We start from the raw sequence: 21,551 nt of genomic DNA, 5'->3' as shown, positions 1-21,551 counted from the left end.
ATATATATATATATATATATATATATATATATATATATATATATATGGTCATGGATGTGAAGTATAGCATAGGGAATAGAGTCAATGGAATTGTAATAACTATATACGATGTCAGAGGGATAGTAGATTTGGGGAGGGGGGTTATCACTTTGTGAAGGGTGTAAATGTCTATTACATTGTTTTGTATGCCTGAAAAAAAAATCAATGAAAAAATGGACAAAATACTTGAACAGATCTTTCCCAAAAGAGAATATTGAGATGGCCAGTAAACATAGAAAAGGTGCTTAATTTCAGTAGTTAAAATGAAAATGCAAATTAAAATCACAAGGTGATATGAATACACTTTTATCGATATGGCTGAAACAGAAAAACAAAACAGACAATGCCAGGTAATGGCAAGGATGTGGAGCAACTAGAACTGTTATAAACTGCTGCTGGAAGTATAAAGTGACACAACCATTTTGGAGACTGCTTGGCATTTAACTACTAAAGCTGAACATATTCTTGATCCAAGAGTTAGCAATGCCACTTCTAAGTATACACCCCTCAGAAATACAATACATAGATATATTTCCCAAAGACATGTACAAGTATACTTATGTCAGTCTTATTTGTAAGAGCCAACAATTAGAAAGAAGTGAGTTATCTATCAACAGTGGAATGCATTAAAAAAGTCATTGTATATTCCTACAATATACTATAGAGCAATGAGAATCACTGAGCTATTGCTAAATGCAATATTATGGATGACTCCCACAAACACAATGTAAAGAGAAATAAGCCATCTACAAATGGATGCCTGTATGAGATTTCAATCCTATAAAGTTAAAAAATCAGCAATATCTATCTATGCTGTTAGAAGTTAAGATAGTAGTTACTCCTGGGGAGGAAGTGGCTTGGAGAGAGCACAAAAGAGGCTTCTCAGGCAACGCTAACAATATGTGGTTGCTTGATCTGAAGCACTGGCATTTTTTTCCTTTTTAGCCTGTTGTCTCTACTATTTATTTTCCCTTGGAGAGGAAACAAAATATATACCAGAATAAGCTTGTCAATACAAATTTAATTCAGCAATCTGGGGTTGAGTCTCTTGGATCTGAATAATCTAAACTTAGCTGAAGTGGTTTGTAAATTCTAGAAAAAGCATATAATTAAAATTAAACCTCAGAAATAAAACATTTTAAAGGGTTTTAAAAATCATAGTAACAATTATTAAAAATTACAAAAGCCACTTTGGCAACAATGTAATGAAACCAGAATTCAAAATCAAAAGTTTACATTAAAGTCACTCAAACATTTGAAAATGTAAAAACAGTAAATAACTATTAGGTCAAGGAAGCTGGAAACATAATAAAAATATATAGAAAATAATAAAAATAAAAATAAGTAACCGAATATTAAGTCCAAGATGTTTTTAGAGATAAAGTTATAGTCTTAAACTGTTTCCATTATTTATGAGAGAAAGAGAGAGAGAGATTGAACAAACTAGACCTTCAACACACTTGGCCAAAATATCGATAAATGCAAATATCACAGTCCTAAGGAAATCAGAGGAAAACATTATAAAAATAAAAGTAGAAAAAAATGAGTTAGAAAACACAAAATGAATAAATTTTAAGGACAATTTCTAAAGTTCGTTCTTTAAAAAATAGGCAAATATCTTCCAAATTAATTCAGGAAAAAATGGAAAGGCACACCTGGATAAAGTTAGAAATGAGAAGAGAATAGGTAACAGCAGGTCAAAAATTATAAGAACCTATGCTGAAAATTGTATGCTAATGAATTTTAAAACCTTGAAAAATAACTAATTTTTCTTTTATTAAAAAATTATTTAAACTAACAACGAAGTTATTAGGTTAGTTTAAGTTCTGTTTTGTTACCACCAGGGTTTTTGTTAGTTTCAGCAAATGTAGGCTCCAAATCTGGAACTTTGCCAGCTCAAATGCAGTTCAGCTCAGTCCTGTCATCCTCAGTGCCAAAAATAGGCAATATGTCTGTGACACTTTCAAGTCCTCAGCTTTCTGCTAGCAAGCAACTAATGAAGGGGAGATCCACAGTAAGAAATAGTTGACAGCCAAAAAAAAAAAAAAGTACAAAGAGAAAAGAGAGGAAAATTGAGGCATAGGAAAAAACTGCTTTCTAAAGAATAGTGATCAATGATAGGCCAAAACATTTTCCAAACTGGGTGGTCATCTTGGAGCTCAGCCTAGCCCTGGTCTTTTATGAGAAAATGGAATGCTTTGGCCCATAATTAACTTGCAACCCAGTCCATGAGAGGAGGCAAGAATATAAGCCAGTCCCTTGCCTTTTCTAAATAGCAGTGTCACATAAGTTTGACACCTAAAGCATATGGAATTCATTCAATAACAACACAAAACACTTGCAATAATTTAACTGTTAACTTCTATTCACTTCTGGTCAAACTGATCATTGAGATAATTCACTTTTGAGAGAGATAGTTAGGTATTCTTTGGGATTTTCTAAATTCTATCATTTATCAGTTTAGATAATCAGAAAACTATAATCAGTTTAACTCCTTGGAGAATAGCCATCACCAAATTATTGTTTAATATTTTACCCTCAGCTTTTATCAAGAGTTGATAGAAAATGTTTTTAAAAAGAATGTATGTCTGTATCTCCTGGAAAACCAGGTTGGAAAACATTGTCATTATGTTTCTCAGTAGTTCTTATAGAAAGCTCATTGCTGAACCATGCTTCAAGGTCTAGTTCAACTTCACTAAATCCAATCCTGAATCCCTCCAGATAGAATTAATTGCTACCTCAATAGTATTGCCATAGAATTTGATAGACATCTATATTAGAGCATTTAATCAGAGCCCCAAAGGAGGATATGCATCTTTACACTTTTAGTGCCAACTTCAATAGGAAGGATCTAACATTTATGTTAGAGCTTGCTATGGCACTAAGCATTGTGTTAGGAGTTTTCATATATCTATGAGAAAGATATTCAATAATTTAAAAAATTTGATTGAACAAAACTGGCTTTTAGTTCCAGGAATAATTTGGCCTCTTTTACAGAGGTGACATATTTTCTTTGATCAGACAGTGAGAAACATATAACCCATTTTTGTTTATCTTTTTATCTTGGCTACCAGGAAGCTCACATTTTAATGTAATGTTCAATTGTAGAAACCCACTTCTCCCAAATTCCTGGTATATTTACTGCTTTTCCTCCTATATGTGATTTATGATCTGTTATTTTTTAACTGACTTGTCATGCCTGATTTTATTTCAAGTTGCCCCGAATCCTTCTCAGAAAATGTTACAAATAGACAATGCATCTAAAAGCAAATTTACAAATATGTTACTAGACTGAATTCAGTCTGAACTTAGAATTATTTCCACATTATTATAACTATTGTACTTTACCTCATGTTTTTCAATAATATTTTCATCAAAAATGTTGATATATATATTATCTTTTATTTTAGATAAGCTTGAGAAGCTATAATCGTGTCCTGGTGAACTGTAAATAAGAAAAACATATTTAAATGCTTAATTTATTTTATGAGAACATTATTCATACAGGACTATAAAATTACCTATGTTCTTTTATAAAGTGTAAGCTAAGAAAAAACTATGTGCTTTGAAGATGCCTGTTATCTTCCATTAAAGCCAGCATATGCTTTGTAATTTATTTTATTTATCTCATAAGATAGCTGGCACGAAAAATAAAAATGTTTAAATGTCAAGCAGAAAGACTTTCTACTACAGCCACTCCTTGCAAACAAATTATCTAGAGTATGGTACATTAAGATTTTCCAACTATCTTAAATTCTGCTGGTTTCTGCTAGGTCACACACCTAGTTAAATTGCTCTTTTGCTTGCAGCTAAAAGATATGACTATTTAACCACAGAGCTTATTCTGTTTCCCACATTTATTTTCTCTGAACCAGAAACTAAGATAGTGGAGTGCATTTCACAGACAGTGCAAGCTGTCTGCTGATGGCTTACTTGATTGGATGCATTTTGGAGGTAGCAAAAAGGATAGTATACTCTATCACAAGCACTGAACTTCCACGCTCAGCTCCAGTTTGTGCATTGAATCTCAATGAAACTTCTAATAGCTTGAAGAAGTTAAATAACTTGCTCAGCTAATGCCACCAGCAAGTGACAGAGCCCCACTGAATCCAATTTTGACTGCTTCTAAAGGCCAGGCTCTTTTCCCTATACCAACCAACCGCCAATAACATTATTTGTTGAAGCTTGCTGCTTAAGAAAGCAACTACTATTTCAAAGGGTCTCCAACAGTTTGTATAACTTTCTGAGACAGACAGTGACAACCGAAAAACGTTAGTTGAGTTTAAAGAATAATTTTAAGCTGAAGCTTAAGTGATAAGTTGACTTCACTACCCTGCTCCCTCGAGAGTTCCCTTTCATGTTGCAATGCCTAAGACAGGATAGTGGAGGAATGTATATTTACAACACTGTGCTAGCAGGAGAGATGATAACTCATTCGCAAGACATTTTTGAGCATCAACTTAGTATATACTTTAAATCACTCAAGTCTTATATTGTCTTGCATTTTGTATTCTCCTCAAACCATCTATCTCATTTGCATGTGCCTTTTATTTACCAAAATGTCATGTGGGAAAGGGAATAGAGCCCTTTATCGGAGGCGACAAAAAGCCGTGGCTGAATGGTTTTGCCTTAGCTGAACCCTCTGATCCACTTGGTTGTACTCTAAATGTGTTCTTGGCTTATCTCACTGCTATGATTTCAAGAATGCAAATACTCTACAGCCTCCTTTCTTTAGTTCACTTATAAGTTTATTTATCTTATTGGCTATTTTATGTACTCTTAAATCTATTTATTTAATACAGTATATTTCTAATAACTCTAATGTCTAAATTAATATACCAAATATTTGCACACACATAACCACATTTTATACCTTTATAAACCTTTAGCTTAATACATTTTACTATAGTGATCACTTAATATTGTACAATATAATTGACTTCCTTTCAATCAATACTCCTGTTCACACACAAAGAGTAAAAAAAGGTCGGGTAAGCAAATATCAGAGAACAAGGCAAAACAAGAAGTACAAGGTCCAGACAGGCAGCCACATAACAAGGGTACCACTTTAAGAACTCTGGCAAAAGACTGAAAATACCATTGAGCCTGTGTTGAATCTGGAAGAAGAGACTTGATTTCTGCTAGTAGCTAAAGTATCCATAGCATCTAAGCTAGTAAAATTCGAAAGTATACTGCTCTGTTTGGTTTTTTACTCCCATGCTGAAACAATGGCAAAAACCAGAGTCTTTTTCTCCTTGCAAATACTGGTTAGGGTCTGGAGGTTTCCACTGTGCGGAGTGGTGGCTATGAATATTCATATGGTACAGACAATTGCATTCAGTGGGATAGGTTTTGGAGTAAGGGAATTCTGTCAAAGCTCTTTGGCAAGGGAAGACTGGAGAAGATGCTGGTAGTTGGTGATTCTGTGCTCCCACAGCTTGCATGTGGCACCTCAAGGCTGTTCGTTTGTTTGAAAAGTGACTGAATGAGTACAGAATTTCCCGATTAGAGCTTATAGCCAGGACCTCATTTATATAATCGTGCAGGAAACAGAGTGACTGGAAGTTGAAAGGAATAGACAGATTGTTTCATCCTAAGAATCAGGACCTACTCACAAAGAGCCAAGGTCAAGAACACAGATGCTGCAGGGAAAAGCAACACAAGAAGCCCAAGGTCCCAGACGTTGGCGTTCAGGAACCAGGAGAAAATCAGGAGTTAAAAAGTCAGAGTGATGCCATCAAAGAAGCATGCAAATAGTCAGGAACCACACGATCTGTAGAAAATTGAGGATGCTAAACAAGATTGGGAGGACAAAGAGGAAAGGGCATCAGGAAAAGAGAAAGGACTTTGGTAATGGACGTGGCTGATGTGGTAAGGGATGACCCCTTATATAGGTTTCACTTCAGCGATCGCTAACGATGTAAACAATAGGAAGTGAGAACTGAAAATTGCAAATTGAGTTTAGAGAACAATTTTAAGTTCTAAGTTTCAAATCTGTCTTAGTGCACTTCATTTTTAATAACAAAAGCTTATTTATATAGCTATCTATAGCATCAAATATGAATCTTGAGAAAGAAGAACAAAACTGGACATATCACACTTCCTGATTTCAAACTATATTACAAAGCTATAGTAATCAAAACAGTATAGTACTGGCATAAGACAGATAAAGGCCAATGGTATAGTACAGAAAGACCAGATATAAATCCCTGTGTCTACATCAGGTCAACCAATCTTTGACAAGGGTGCCAGGAATACACAACGTGGAAAGGATAATTTCCTCAACAAATGGTGTTGGCTTGTTAGTGCTCTTTTTTTAGGAGCTGAGGAAAAATGGACTCTAACTTACCTCAAATCTACTTTAATTTCCTCATTCCAGCATGGATGAGATCCACTTGCAGTACTGGTCTGGTACACAGTGTGTTGAAAGGAAACTTCCACAAAAGGGTGTACAGTAGCCTGAAACACGTAATAAACATTGACTAGATTTTTGTAATATTTTACATAGCTGATAAAAGGCAGAAGCTAGGAAATTAGGCTGACAACTGGATGCCTTACTTTTTCCAGCTTTTCCAACAACCATTATGCATTCATTCATTTAATAAACACTTATTGGTCCTATTCGAATCAAACACTTTACTAGGATCCAAAGATAAATGGAACTTTCTCTTAAGAAGTTTATAGTCTATTAGGGGAAAACAAATAGGTAAACAAATATAAAATACGAGAAATAAAATAAAAAAATAACCAAGATATAATCATTACTCAGGAGAGGAAATGATTAACTTTCTGGGGTGAGGACGAGCAGAGCTTCACAGAGAAAACACTGCCTGAGCTTGAGCTTAGAAATAGCAGTTCATGTGGCCAATAATATGAAGCTGTGTGGAAGCCATTCCAGGCAAAGGAAAGGGCATGAACCTAAGCCTTCCAGAACAAGTAGTAGTATGATATGATACTGCTGTTCGGTGGAAAGAGACGTGGCTGACCGGTAGGTAAGAGCCAGATCATTACAGATATTTGTAGGCATTCTGTGGGGCTTGTAACTTATTCTATGGACCCTGAGAGCAGGAGAGCAGGTAATGAAATGGTTAGAACTACAGTTTATAAAAAGAGCACCTTCACTGTGTTATGGAAAGTAAATTTGAAGCCCAAGAAATTAGAGATAGAGAGACCAATTAGGCTCCAGTTGCAATTCAGGGCAAACAGAATCAAAACCGCACTTTATAGAAGTGCTAAATACTTACCTCATTTAAGATCTCGTCTGAGTCTCCCAATTTGATTGATTCTTCATGTCTGAGGCGAGATATGGATGATACCAAATGAGGAGACATATCCAAGGCTCTTCAGGAAAAACAACAGAGAGATACACACTTTAATTCATTTTAATATTAGTTTTGGTGGAAGTGGCAGATTTTTGCCTATGCTTATGGACATATATAATTCAGTTACTCTGGATTCTATAGCATTTGTTTTGGATCTTGATGTCATAGGTGGTTAGAGCTTAACATCTGATGATCCCTGCTCTGGAAGAGCGGCTCCTAAATGCTGAAATATAGATTGGATCCATTCTATGACAAAGTATCCACTGGTCCTCAGCAAAAGGAGGAAAATGATACTTTAAGATTACATGCTTCCTATTTCTGGTGTTGCAATACTTTCTTTTATAAATTGATGGTTATAGAAAATGGTGATTTTAATGGTGTTATTTCACAAAACAGCCTCTGAAATGTGCATTTGTTTTGAGAATATCAATTCTGTTAAATAAATAAGGTTGTAGTTTACAAAAACAGGCAAAACTTTTAAGAAGTTTTTACTATAGATTAATAGCTAGTAAACAAAATATTTGTTTTTCACATGCAGACTTCACAGGATGTAGCAAACACAAGCAAGTAGAGCACATACATGTTAAACTTAGTGAGGGATACTTAATATTCCTGAGGTACCTGGGTACTAAATATCCATAACATATGAACCATACATGAGATTAAATAGGTAAGAGATACTCAATATTCAGGAATATACAAGAGTATTTAATATTCATGATGCCTTAATTTGGCCACCCAATGGTGATACCCATATCCTCTGCCAAAAAAACACAAATAAAACCCTGAAGTGCATGCAGAAGAGATGGGTAGGATCTGATTTTGGTAGAAGTCATCTAAAATGACAAGTCCAAAACAGCCTGCTCTCTCCAGAGTTCTACTTCCAATACTGCGAGGGGCCAGGGGCAGAGTGCAGTAGGCAATAGAGGCTTCCCAAGTTTCCACAACAGGGAATAGGGACAAAAGGCATTTATTTGATATAGCACCCATTATTTGATATAGACATGTTAAAGTCACTTTGGGCATCTCAAACTTCTGAAAATTCTTAATCCATGGCAATGACAGGAAGTTTGGCTATCCACATGAAGATTTCAACTTTTATTTAGCTTCTGTATATGGGGCATTCAGAAAGTGCAAAGTTTTACAAATTGAACAGTATGGAAATTTACATTTAAGGTAGATCTTTTGCAACTCTAAAAATTGGTGCATATTGCCTTACCTATTAACTGATGTTTTCCTGCTAGGGATATTATAAGCCCTCAGTATTCGGACAAGAATTTTAACATCTCCGTGACTAACAGTCTGTGCTACCACTTTTTTCCTTTCTTTTCTCTGAGGCTTTAACTTCCGTCGTCGTTCAACAAACTTACAAACTGCATGTGTCAGCTGGCTAAAAAGTAAAAGTGATCAGCTGCTTATACACAAGATAACTTAGTTTTAAAAGATATCAATTTTTAAAATTGATTATTATGAATAAGGCTGTTATTTTGAGCCGTATTCTCTCCATGTGGAGAGGAGACAGAGTTGTCTTTAGACCGAAGGAAGGAATCACTTTCTGAGTATAAGAGATTCTATGTTCACTCTCATGTTAAGAGGGAACATGAGAGTTCCATGCTCATTGGGTATATGGCTTGAGAAGAGAGAAGGACATGGAGAGGTAATTCCACGAAACATGATGTTCTCTCGGAATTTTGTTTTCTTCAGGAATCATACTCTTAAAAGTGGTTAGAAATTCAACTTTTCTACATGGATCTGAAATAGGAGTTAGTTACATATGCTGCCAACCTTGGTAACATAAATCCATGAAATTATAGCTGTCTGGTCACACCCATTTTGCCCAAAGACCAAAAATAAAACACAATAGATTTTAGCATCCTAAACCAATTAAAACCTTATTGGTTATACTCCCCAAACTATCTGGGGAGTATAATCAATAATGTTGTAAATATTTTTTAGGGGGTCAGATGGACTCATGTCTAGTTAGGGAGACCACTGCATGGATGGTGTAGAGGCCTGACCATTGTGCTGTACATATGAAGCTGCCTTTGCATAATACTGTGTGTCAACTAAGATTTGATATATACGTGGTCACGGGATGTGGAGTACAGTGCGGGGAGTGGAGTCGATGGAATTATGATAGATATATATGATATTGGGGGAGGGGGCAGTTGATTGAGGGAGGGGCTTGGTCACTTTGTGAGGGGTGAAAAGTATAACTATTGCCTTGTTTTGTACACCTAAAACTAATAATGATTAATAATAATAAATAAAATAAAGTATAATATCACAATCAGAAAACTGAAAAAAAAATAACCTTATTGGTAATAGTAGGAACCCAGGGAGGTTTCCCAGAAACATGGCATCCCTGCTCCTGGTCCTACCCCTACGTTTCACAGACGGGACAGTATGAGAATTGAGTTACTCCAGCCACAGGCTCCCCCAGCTGCTCCCTGTGGCTCACAGTGCCCTTGTAGGGCTGAGGATTCAGTTTTGAAAGGGGTAGATGACAAGCTTAGTGTGTGGTGCTACCACCATGACTTTTCCACCAGCAGTCTCAGGACAGGAAAATCTTAGGACAAAACTAGTTTGGCAGAAAAGTATTTTTTTCTTGCCCTAAAAATGATCAGTAAGGAGAGGGTTATAAATTAAAATACCATACAAAGAAAAACACATAGATAGATATGTCAAATGCAATATTAAAATGACCAAATATATGTTAAGTCACTGTATTTCACTTCATGCTGTGTAACTTCATCTTTTGACATGTAACTTAATTAATATAAAAATAAAGAACTTATTAGTGGACTTTGAAGGCATTAGCTTAAAGCTCTATATTTCATGCTTAATAATAATTTTAGTAGGTACCTTGCAGAGACAAGTTCTTCATAATCAGCCACGATATCTGATAAGTTAAATTTGCTAATTTTGACAATTCTTTTCATGATCAACCTTCTCCTCTACAAAAAAATTTTAGAATTAAAAAAAATGCAGAGTCTATATTTTAAAATCAAGTGTTTACAATGCTACTGGTACCATTATTTTTTACCACTAATTTTTGCAAGCAATGAATGGAAAGGGGGATTGGATAAGTGAAATTATGGTTTTGTCTGTTTCCATTATCAAAATCATTCCTAATGTTAACATTAATAACACCAAAGCAAGTTATTTCTTTCTACTTCTTTTGCCTTTCACGTCTCTTTCATGTCATCTTAAACTCTGTTCTTATCTCTTTTCCCACCTAACTCATAGCACACCTGGACAGAACCAGTCTTTCCCAAAGGAGATGATTACCCTGTGAATGCGTTTCTGTAACAGCCACTTGTAATGGACATGAACCTTGACCACCAAGCTCAAAGAAATGTGATCACATTTCTGTGTTTCCTTTTAGTCAATCCTATCCTGACTTTAAGCTCCTTCATCCCTTCGTCCCCTGAAGTGCTGTGGTTTACAACATTATGAGTTACTAGTAAAAGTAAGGATTCTGGCAAAATACTGGCATATTTCTCAAAGTGAATTTTTAGGGTCAAAAACACTGCTATTTCCAACAACATGGATGGATGTTGAGATTATTATGCTAAGCAAAATAAGCCAGAAAAAGTCAAGAACCATATGATTTCACTCATATGTGGTTACGGGGGTGGGGGGGATAGTAGAAGAGGGAAAAGGAGATTAATTCTATGGTGATGGAAGGAGAACTGACACACAATGTGTGAACACACAATGTGAGGTATAATGATGTATTATAGAAATATACACCTGAAACCTATTTAATTTTATTAACCATTGTCACCCCAATACATTTAATAAAAGAAAGAGAGATGGGAAGTCTTTAATGTTCATGTTTAAACAGAAAAAGTTGGGATGTGCATTAATAATGAGTTTGCTGTCCTTTGAAGTAACCTCTGCATCAATAATGTAGATCAACAGTGTACATTTACAGATGGTAAGTACCTAACTCTGAAAAGGAAGTGAACAGAAGAGAAAATCTCTCAATGATGAGAAAGAGGTGATGAATAAGTAGATTTGACCATCTGACTCTCTGGGAAGAGTATAGTACCATACATCCGGCAGACCAGTTTTTACAAAAGTAAATACAAACATATTGATTGTACTATTTTGTTGTTGTTACCTTTTTCAGAATATTGGCAGAATTAATCCTTTGTGCAATAATAGAATTCACATCTGAAATGGACATATCTTTCTCTATCTGATTTTCACATTCCTAAACAGAGAATTAAATTAGTTTTACTTCTTTAATGTACAAGAGTTCAGATATGACATGAAGCAATAAAATATTAACTATTCATTTCAGAACTGAAATGAGCCTTTTCAGAACTGAAATGAATAGCTAATAGTGCACGTGTAGGAGACATTGGCATTGACAGAAGAAAACATTTCTTTCAGATTTTTCCACTGAGAATTAGATTAAGAACAGTTTATGATTATATTTTGTTTGCTTCTAGGGTAAAGTCCATTCATCTTTTAAAATAGAGTAATGATTGAGAAAAAAATGTAATTGAGGAAATTATGAGAAAATGTGGGCTGGCCGAATGGCTCAGTTTGTTAAGAGTTAGCTTCAGAGCGCGAGCTCTGAGCAACAGGGCCGTCAGTTCGAGTCCCACAATGGCCAGTGATGCTGCGCCTGAGCTGAGCTGCCGCTGAGCTGCCAACAGGTAGCAGGATGGCTCAGCTGGTGAGAGCAGGTGCTCCTAACAACAAGACTGCCTGTTCGATAGTGGGCTATGCCCGCCCACAATGAAGACTAAACTTGGACGGCTGCTCACAGCGGCTCTTGGCAGCTCACTCTGGCTGCCAGCCGCTCATGCTGGCTGCCAGCCACTCATGGTAGCTTTTTACATACAGCAGCTCCACTGCAGCCTACGCCGATGCCAGCGACTCACAGCAGCGCAGCTCCAGGTAGAGCTGTTGTTCACCATCTTAGCTGTAGAGAGTGCAGCGTCACTGGCCCTAACGTGGGATCAGAATGGGGCCCTGCTGCTCAGAGCTGGCATCCCAAGCCAACTCTTAATCAATGCACCACTCGGCTAGCCTTGTTTTATAATTTTCTTAACTAAGTTCCTGCACATATTTTGTTAAATATATTCCTATGTATTTTAGAGTTTTATTGCTATTGCAAGGGGTATCTTTGTTAATTACATTTTTAGTGGGTTTTTACTGGTATATAGAATGCTATTTTTTTCTTTAGTTTTTCCTTAAATTTTTCAAACATATAGAAAATTAGAAAGAATACTAAAATCCATATATCCACCCTCTAGATTAAGTAATTAATATTTTGCCATATTTATTTAATCTCTTATTTATTTATTTATTTAGTCTAAAATATCTCAAAGCAATTTACAGACACCATGACACTTCATTCCTAAATAAATACTTCAGCATGAATGTCTCAAAACTAAAAACATAATTCTACACAGCCACAATGCCATAATTACAAACAAAATTAACAATTTCTGAATATTATCTAATATTCAACCCATACCCAAATTTCACCAATTGCTGTTTTTCCCCACAAACCAGGATCGAATTAAAGATCATGTATTGCCTTTGGTTAAATCTCTTCAGTCTCTTTTAATCTAGAATACTCTGCCTTGCTTTTTAAAAAAGGATGACTTTTTAAGAGATCAAAATAGTTGTACCTGACAGCCAGTTGTCCCACATTCCAAATTTGTCTGATTGTTTCCTTGTGGGGCCTTTAACTTGTTTCTCTATTCCTCATATTTCTTGTAAATCAATTAAAGTCTTAATTTGATTCAGATTACATATTTTTTTTGGCTAGAGTACTTCATACATAATGCTGTGTATTTCATATTGTATCATATTAGCAGGCAATAATGTATGGCTGTCCTTCATTAATCTATTAGTTTTCTATTGCTGTCCTAACAAAGTCTCACAAATATAGTGGCTTCTAAAAACACAAATTTATTATCTCACAGTTCTGCAGATGGGAAGTCCAGGTTGTCAGAGCTGGTTTCTCTGCTCTAGGTTTCATAAGGCTGATATCAAGGTGTTGGCCAGGAGTTCTTATTGGGAGGCTCTGGGAAGAATCTGTTTCTAAGCTCATTTAGATTGTTGGCAGAATATAGGACTGAAGTCTCATTTCCTAGCTGGGACCCACCCTTAGCTTCTAGGAGGTTTTCTCCAGCCTTTGCAGGTGGGCCTTTAAATCTTAGAACCAGCAACTGCGTGTTGAACCCTTCTCATGATTGGAATCTGACTTCTCTTGCTGCTGCAGCTTTCTTTTGCTCCCAGCTGGAAAAATTTGTCTGCTTTTAAAGGCTCATATAATTATATTAGGGCCATCCAGATAATCTATTTTAAGCAATTAAGCAATGTAACATAACGTATTCACAGGTTCTGGACATTAGAGAGTAGACATCTTCAGGGAGCCATTATTCTGCTGACCACAATTAATAAGATTAAGTTGGACCATTGAGTCAAGATGGTGACATCTATTGTACATTTCTCCATTGTGGAGGTACAATTTTCCCTTTGCAATAAAAGTAGCTATTCATTTTTAAAGATGGATACTATATTCAGTGAATTTATTAGTTGTTGCAGTTTGTTGTAGAGCCTCTTGTTTTCCATGTGGACAAATGTATTTTCTGCAAACAAGGACAGTTCCAATTCTAATTTCCTTCTTTTCCTTTCCTCCTTTTTAGCTTAATGCATTGGCATTTACTGGTAGAAATGATAGTGGGCATTCTTATGTTGTTGAGATTAATGGGGAAACTGATGATTAAGTATAATGTTTGTGTAGGGGTCCATGAAGAAAAATATTTCCGATCATGATCTTCATATCAAACTCAGTTTCAGAGCCATACAGATAATAGGGTATAGAATCACAGTCAAGGGCCGGCCGAGTGGCGCGATGGTTAAGAACTCGCTTGGGATGCCAGAGCGCCCCGGTTCGGATCCCACATACGAGGGCCAGTGAACACTGCCCTCCACAGCTAAGATGCTGAACAACAGCTCAACCTGGAGCTGGGCTGCCGTGAGTCGCCGGCGACGGCGTAGGCTGCAGCCCCTGTGGCAGTGGATTGCCATGGGCTACCGTGTGTAGCCAGTAGCCAGCGTGAGCGGCCAGCAGCCGCAGTGAGCGGCCGTCCAGAAGCCGGCGACTGATCTGCCTCGCCCGGGAAGAGCGCAATGATGGTGCCAACTTGGGCCAGTGAAGCAACGTCCTCCACAACTAGACTGAAGAACAAAACAACAGTAACTTGTCTGTTCCCCTTGGCCAATCCCCCAGCACTGTTCCCATCCCCCCAATTCCCCAATAAAAATCTCAAAAAAAAAAAAAAGAATCACACTCAAAGGGTAGAGTATAAGAAATAGGTTTTCCAAAATGTGGGAAAGCTGGAGACAGAGAATTTGCTAGGGACACCTGACCACTTGCTCTATTTCTTCTCTTGAAGGATGACTATGGCCTTAGTAACCTTGACTTGGGTTCAAGAGCCAGAAGAGTCCAATGTTTGTAAACATTCCTTTAAGTAGAAGTACATTTACTATGCAGGTATTATTTCTTCTGGTGTGGTGATGTAAACCTTACCTGTGTTATACAGGTTTTTTTGTTTGTTTGTTTCTGTTTTGTTTTGTTTGTTCAGCTATGGCAAACCCCTACTCTGTGTGGGTATGTCACAAGAAGCTTACTCCCCATCAGGGTACCAGAGCCCAGGAAAAACCAACGTCAGAATTTGTTGCAGCTGTCCTGCACTATGTCCCGCCCTGCGTCTGTGTGTTTCTGCTTCCCTGGCTAATTAAATCTGAACGTTAGTCCAATCATCCAGTGGATGTGAAGGTGGTGCCTTCTTGTCTCTCCCCTCGGTCCTTCAATTCTACAATTAACCTCAAACACTTTTTTTCAATGCAGTTTACCTCCCTGGAAAAATCCAAAATGCTGAACATTATTTTTCTTTTTGAAATACTTGTTTTTATCATTAAATATCAAGCATATTGAAAATGTGTGAATGACCATCACTCAGCTTTAATTAATCCAAACCTTTCTCACATTTGATATTTTTTAATGAAGTAACACATTATGGATACTATTGAAGCCTCCCCTGCGTACACCTCAATCCCATTTTCCTCCTACCTCTCCCGAGGTAAACAAACCATATTTTGGTGTTTATCATTCTCTTACATGCTTTTACACTTTTAGTATATGCGTATACATCGGTCTTTGTTTAACATGTTCTAAAACTACCAAATCTTATCACAAAGCACATATCACTTGGCCATCTTAATTCATCATTGTTTTTGAGATGTAGTCAAGCTAATACACATACTTTGTATTAATTCATTTTAATAGCCAAATATTACAAATATACCATAATTTATCTTTTTTTTCTTTTTTTAATTTTTTTTAGCTGAGCCATCCTGCCACCTGTTGGCAGTTAAGTGGCAGCTCAGCTTGGGCGGGGAAATCCATTTTCTAATGGACATTGATTGTTCCTGGTTCTTACAATTAAAAACAATACTGCGATGAACTTTGTGTACATGTCCCCCTGAGTACATATGCCAAGAATTCCTGTAGAATGTAATACCCAGAGACCGGGTTAATTTATAGCACCTTCAAGTAAACTAGTTGTTTATGTGTAAACCACTCTCCAAAGTATAACTTAAATTTTACTTCCACCAGGATAGACAGCCCATTGCTCTAGGCCAGCAACACATGGAAGTATCAGGGTTTTTTTTGTTTTGTTTTGATTTTTGCCCATCTGGTGGCACTGAAATGGCATCTCAATGTTTTTTTAATGTGTAATTCTTTGAGTACTAGTGAAATTAAGCGTCTTTCCATGTAAATGACTACTCAGGGATCCTCATCTGTGAATTGCCCATTCATATCTTTCGCTCATTTCCTTGATTATATGGAATCCTTTGCCAGTTACATAGCATGCAAATTAAGTTTGAATTTTACTATACACAGATTCATCAATCTTGCCTTTTTGTGCTTATGTCTACTTCAATGTCATATTTTTTTGCTTTTCTATAGGTTTAAAGTTCTCCTTTTCATTTATAGATCTTTAATCCATTCTTCCTAACACAATGAGTCTGGATACACTGACAGCACAAAAATTGGTGCTTACACACCACTTACACCTTTCTTCTTGCACCGTCTCCTAGCAGACTCAAGCGCTATGATTACCACAATTGGTTGTTTCTACAGGAATTAACTCTTACAATCCACTATTTCAAGATTAATGGTGTACTAGTAAATGTTTAACAACCAGTTCTCTGGGATTGGGAGGGGAAGCCCCAATTTGTAGCATTTGCTGATTTATGGTGTATATATTCCCCCAGCAACAAATGTAAAGCAATCAACAGGAAGTCACTGAAGGTGGAGTTGGGAAGAGAGGCACATAACAGGCTCCCAATGGCTGGCGACAGCAGGCTCCAGCACACCACCCCCATGTAGCATAAGGCTAATGTCTCTCTCTCTTTTTTTCCCCTCACATTTTAAAGTTTCTGAAATTGAGGTGTGCTTTATAATCAATGTGTAAGTTTAACGTGGTAGTGTTTCTCTCTCTTCATAAGGTGCTTTTAAATTGGTGATGCATTTCACAATAGCAAAAATACAATATTTACATAAATTTATAATAGACCTAAAGGATTTTGTCTGTGAAATAGGTTGCAACAACCTGGAGCTGGGCTACCATGAGTCGCCGGCGATGGCGTAGGCTGCAGCCCCTGCTGCAGTGGGCTGCCGTGAGCTACTGTGAATGGCCAGCAGCCAGCGTGAGCTGCCAAGAATCGCCATGAGCGGCCATCCAGAGGCTGGCGACTGATCTGCCTCACCCAGGAAGACAGCAACGATAATACCAACATGGGCCAGTGAAGCGGCGTCCTCCACAACTAGACTGAAGAACAAAAGGACAGCAACTTGTCTGTTCCCCTCCCCCAATTCCCCGATAAAATCTTAAAAAAAAAAGAAAGAAAGAAAGCAGGAAAATATTAGCCTGTCATATAATAACTCACATTCAAATAGAAACCAAGTACCTGGAAGAGTAAATCTGGAATCTCTCTGTCATAGAGGGGTATTTGCTGCAGTGGGAAAACATCTAATTGACCTGCATTTCTAAGTTGCAATAGCTGGAAACGTTTACTCTTTTTCATTTCCTCTTCAGAAATAAAGTTAAATTCATCTTGCAACTGTTCAAGATGAAAATACTTAGGCATATCTTGCTCTTTGTGTTTTATGTACTGTAAAACATAAATCATGTAAAGTTTTTACTTAAAATAATTTTTTTATTCAAGAATTATTTCAAAGTATTGTTTCTCCCCCCTTAACTTTTCCTGGTTATGACTTATACAGAAAATCAAAATATTTGTGTTGCACACTGTGTTGAAATATGAGACTGTTTGCATTTAGTTGCCTTAAGAGTTGAGAGAGGATCATTACACCTATAAGTACTTCAGCACATCAGTTGGAAAGCTCCGATCTAGGAAAACTTAATTGCTATGTCTATTTATGCATTGCTTTATTCAATAAACGCTAGTGAAAGGAAGAGTGCTAGTTGACATAAGCGAGACAAAGATATATTAGCTGCAGTTCCACAAGAATAAAACACATGAATGAATGACTACAGCATAAAGCACAATGATATTAGAGCCTTAAAAGTTTATAAAGATAAAAAAGTTAACAGGAGGGCAAGAAAAGAAGAGCCCATATCTGAGGTCACGAGAGAAGCATTTATCAGACTTGTAGGGTGGGTAAGACAGCTGCCAGGCAGAGGGAATGACATGAAGAAAGGTGTGAAGGAAGCATGTTTGGGGCACCAGAGCAGTTCAGTTGGCTATAAGGAAGAGTAGGAGAAGTGACTAGATAATGGGATCTTTGAGAGAAGGACTGTGTCTGTAAGTAAGTCATCTTTCTATCCCAAGCATCTAATAATATGGCTGGCGCTCAGACATACAATAGATGCTAGCCTGAACGTCAGCCTGCAGGATGTGCTGTGGGCTGCTACGCGGTGGCAGAGTCTCAACCACCAGGCTTAAAGTAGCAATTACTTTAGTTGCTGAATTTCTAATTGCCTTCAACAATACTGAAAACTGTCCTCAGATTCACCTTCATATGCCTCCTAGTGCCTAGAAAAATATACAACCAACTATGGAGGAGTATAAGGGGATAGAGCTCAGGAAATAGAATATATTTACAGTATTGATACTTGCTAAAACTTACCATAATAGCTTCCATTAAATCAGAATATTCTGGATTATTTGGGTCAAGTCTGACTTCATTTGCCCACTGAAGAAGCTTCTGTGTATTAATGAGCCATGGAATTCCAGGAACGCTTCTTGCATCTATATTCCTTAACACACTAACACAGAGAAAACTAGTTGGTGAATTTGCATCCAATATGCAGGTTCTACTCATCTATCTGTTATACAGGGCAAAACCCACCCATTTCAGGTATTTAAAGATAAAACCTATCCATCCCCAGCATTTAAGGATAAAATAGAAGTTTAAATGTACTCTCTATTCTGGTTCTTTTCATGTTCTAACTTGTATCATGGCATTTTGATAAATGTCTACCCGCTCCCGTAAGAGACAGTAAGCTTCTTGAGGGTAAAAAGTCTGTAAATATTCACCTATGCCATCTCCACTCCATGTAGTAGCTAAAACACAGTAGATGCTGAAGTGAATAGTGCTTATTGGATGCATCCTGTAAACCCTGAGCACAGTAATTTACTAACTATTTTCTTCCCATAGGATGCACAACATTGAAATTTAGCCAAGATATTTGCTTAAGCAAAATTAAGAAAATCCACAATATAAAAAGAATCCTTAGGCTATATCTTTACAGTTGAAACAGACTATAAAGTGATATAATTAACCGAGAAGTATGTGTCAAAAGCATATCTTTGCTGGTCATCTGAGGCCATCTTCAAAAGTTGGAGAACTATAAAAGATAGGGCAGACTTATAATGCATCATTGGTGACCTAGCTATAGGCTAAGTGCAGAAGGAATTCAATAGTAACTGTTTCTTTAGAGCTATCAATTATTCCAGTTATTTAATCTCTGCCTTCATAGATAATGTCTCATCATGAGTAATTAAAGGGATTTGGGGCTAGAATATTTCTAAGATCCTTCCTATAAAGTACTTAAGAAAAGTTCCAGTCTGTCCACTGGATTCCAGGAATACAGTTCTGACTCAATAATGTCTTAGAGGAAACATGGACACATATTTTGTCTACTTGCCATCAACATCTATTCATATTTCTATGACATATTTGGAAACTATTGCTAACAAAGCCAATGCCTGATAAAATGTAAGCAAATTTACAAGTAAATAAAGTTTGAGTATTCTTCTTTTCTTTAATTCCCATTTCTGCCCTCATATTTGACCTGTTCTGATGTCTTTGTCATAAGAGATCTCTAGAGCCTGACACCCTTGGCACCAACATGTAACAAATTTTCCTTCTCATGGGAACAGTCTTAGCCCAGGTCCCTTAGAAAATAAGAACTGAGGCAAAGCATAAGTGATAATGAATAGATTAGGGAGTGAAACTTATTCCATTATAAGCCTGACAGGGCCCAGGCACGTTCAGGCATGCACGAGTGGAAGCCCGGAACACGAGACCCGGGTATGTCCAAATATGTGCAGGCTGGGGTACGGGACACGACCCTGGAGCCTGCTGCGCAGGTGCTTCGGCTCCGGTTACATAAGCCCTTATGTGAGCATGACTTACACTTGCAGGAGGGAGCATGCGCACTCCCATGCGCTCTCCTCCCCCAGATCACTACATAAGGTTGCTATTACTAATTAAAGATGCTGGTTCCTCCACATGTCGGCTCCTCATGCCTTTTTTACGCTGGGCATCTCACCTTCGAAACATCCCCTGCAACCACCCCCCCACACACACCCCCACGACAAAGCCTAAAAAAATTGTAATTGGATTTCAACATAGTCCCATGATTTCTGCCTCAAGGAAAGTAACAAAAGCCTCAGGACATCTCCTGCCCTTGTTATACTGTACTGATTCCTCTAGCTGCTCCTATAGGTGTGTTCATCTGTGAGCTATGGAAAACTCCTTCTGTCATCTGTACTTCCTCCTCCACAACCAAATGCCAATCAAGTAACAATTGAGTGTTATTAAGTATACTCACAGTGTCATACAATTACCTTTACTACATACTTCCAGAATTTTTTCATCATTCCAAACAGAAATTCTGTATCGTTCAACAATAGCTCCCCAGTCCTCCCTCCCAGTCAGCCCCTGACTTTCTTTTTCTATGAATTAAGCAATAAATTGTATTAAAGTTACCAGGGAGTAAAGACAGTCTATAAAACACCAACATTTAGACCGATAGCACACTTTAAAACAGCAATGATAAATCCCAGAAAATAATACAATTATAGCTTCAAAATGTTAAGGAAAAAAATTTTTTATTTTTAGTATCAGCCTCATATTTTATACTCACCTAAACTATTGTTCAAGAATGAAGACAAAATAAAGATATTTTGAGACATACAAAGACTAAACAAATTGCTAGCCACAGAAACTGATGAAAAGAATCATTAAAGGAGTAGGCTTTCAGCAAGAAAAGTAAATCCAGAATCTAAGTGTGGTAGATAAAAAATAGAGACAAACATAAAAGTCAATTAACTAAGTCAGAAAAATCAATTAACTAGTGAGTGTAAGAAAAATTGTTTTATGTTTAAAAAATGGGTTAAAAGAAAACTCTAGACAACAATAATTAAGACTGGAGAGGTTTGTTTAATGTATTAAAGCATTCTCTGGTCTTCTTGTGGTTCACTGCTTTACCTCTGGTGGTCAGTATTTGATGAATGAATGAATGAATGAACCAATGAATGAATGAATGAATCAATCAATCAATCAATGAAAAAATGAATACCTTCTCTTGGCTCTCCTTTGGCTCCAGGCGCTGCCTCTCACAAGTCAGTTTTGCCTTTTGGAGCACTCATCTCGGGTGCCTAGAACTACGGTTCAGCATCAGCCCTTCAACTCCCACAACCATAGAGGAGAGTTCTGTCACTTCCTCATCTGAGCTCAGAGGCCCAGCTGTAAAGTTTTTTTTTGTTGTTGTTGTTTTTTAGATTTTTTTATTTTTTGTTTATTGGGGAATTGGGGGAAGGGGAACAGACAAGTTGCTGTCCTTTGGTTCTTCAGTCTAGTTGTGGAGGACGTTGCTTCACTGGCCCAAGTTG

At 37.1% G+C, this 21,551-nt stretch overlaps 1 protein-coding gene across 1 annotated transcript in view; it reads right to left on the bottom strand.

Moving 5' to 3' along the window:
* LOC109380920 (coiled-coil and C2 domain-containing protein 2A) overlaps window positions 1-18,753 on the bottom strand; it is a 45,201-nt gene extending 26,448 nt beyond the window's left edge. The window contains exons 1-6 of the mRNA XM_019639003.1: window positions 18,559-18,753; window positions 17,376-17,579; window positions 11,491-11,583; window positions 10,227-10,318; window positions 7,284-7,380; window positions 6,389-6,498 (exon numbers count right to left, since the gene is read on the bottom strand). Of these exons, the coding sequence (XP_019494548.1) occupies window positions 6,389-6,498; window positions 7,284-7,380; window positions 10,227-10,318; window positions 11,491-11,583; window positions 17,376-17,579; window positions 18,559-18,753 (791 nt within the window). The remainder of the gene's footprint in view (window positions 1-6,388; window positions 6,499-7,283; window positions 7,381-10,226; window positions 10,319-11,490; window positions 11,584-17,375; window positions 17,580-18,558) is intronic.
* Window positions 18,754-21,551: the final 2,798 nt, after the last annotated feature.

Source organism: Hipposideros armiger, unplaced genomic scaffold (assembly GCF_001890085.2).
Source record: "Hipposideros armiger isolate ML-2016 unplaced genomic scaffold, ASM189008v1 scaffold_42, whole genome shotgun sequence".
NCBI classification, from domain to species: domain Eukaryota; kingdom Metazoa; phylum Chordata; class Mammalia; order Chiroptera; family Hipposideridae; genus Hipposideros; species Hipposideros armiger.
This window is presented reverse-complemented; position numbering and strand designations above follow the sequence as displayed.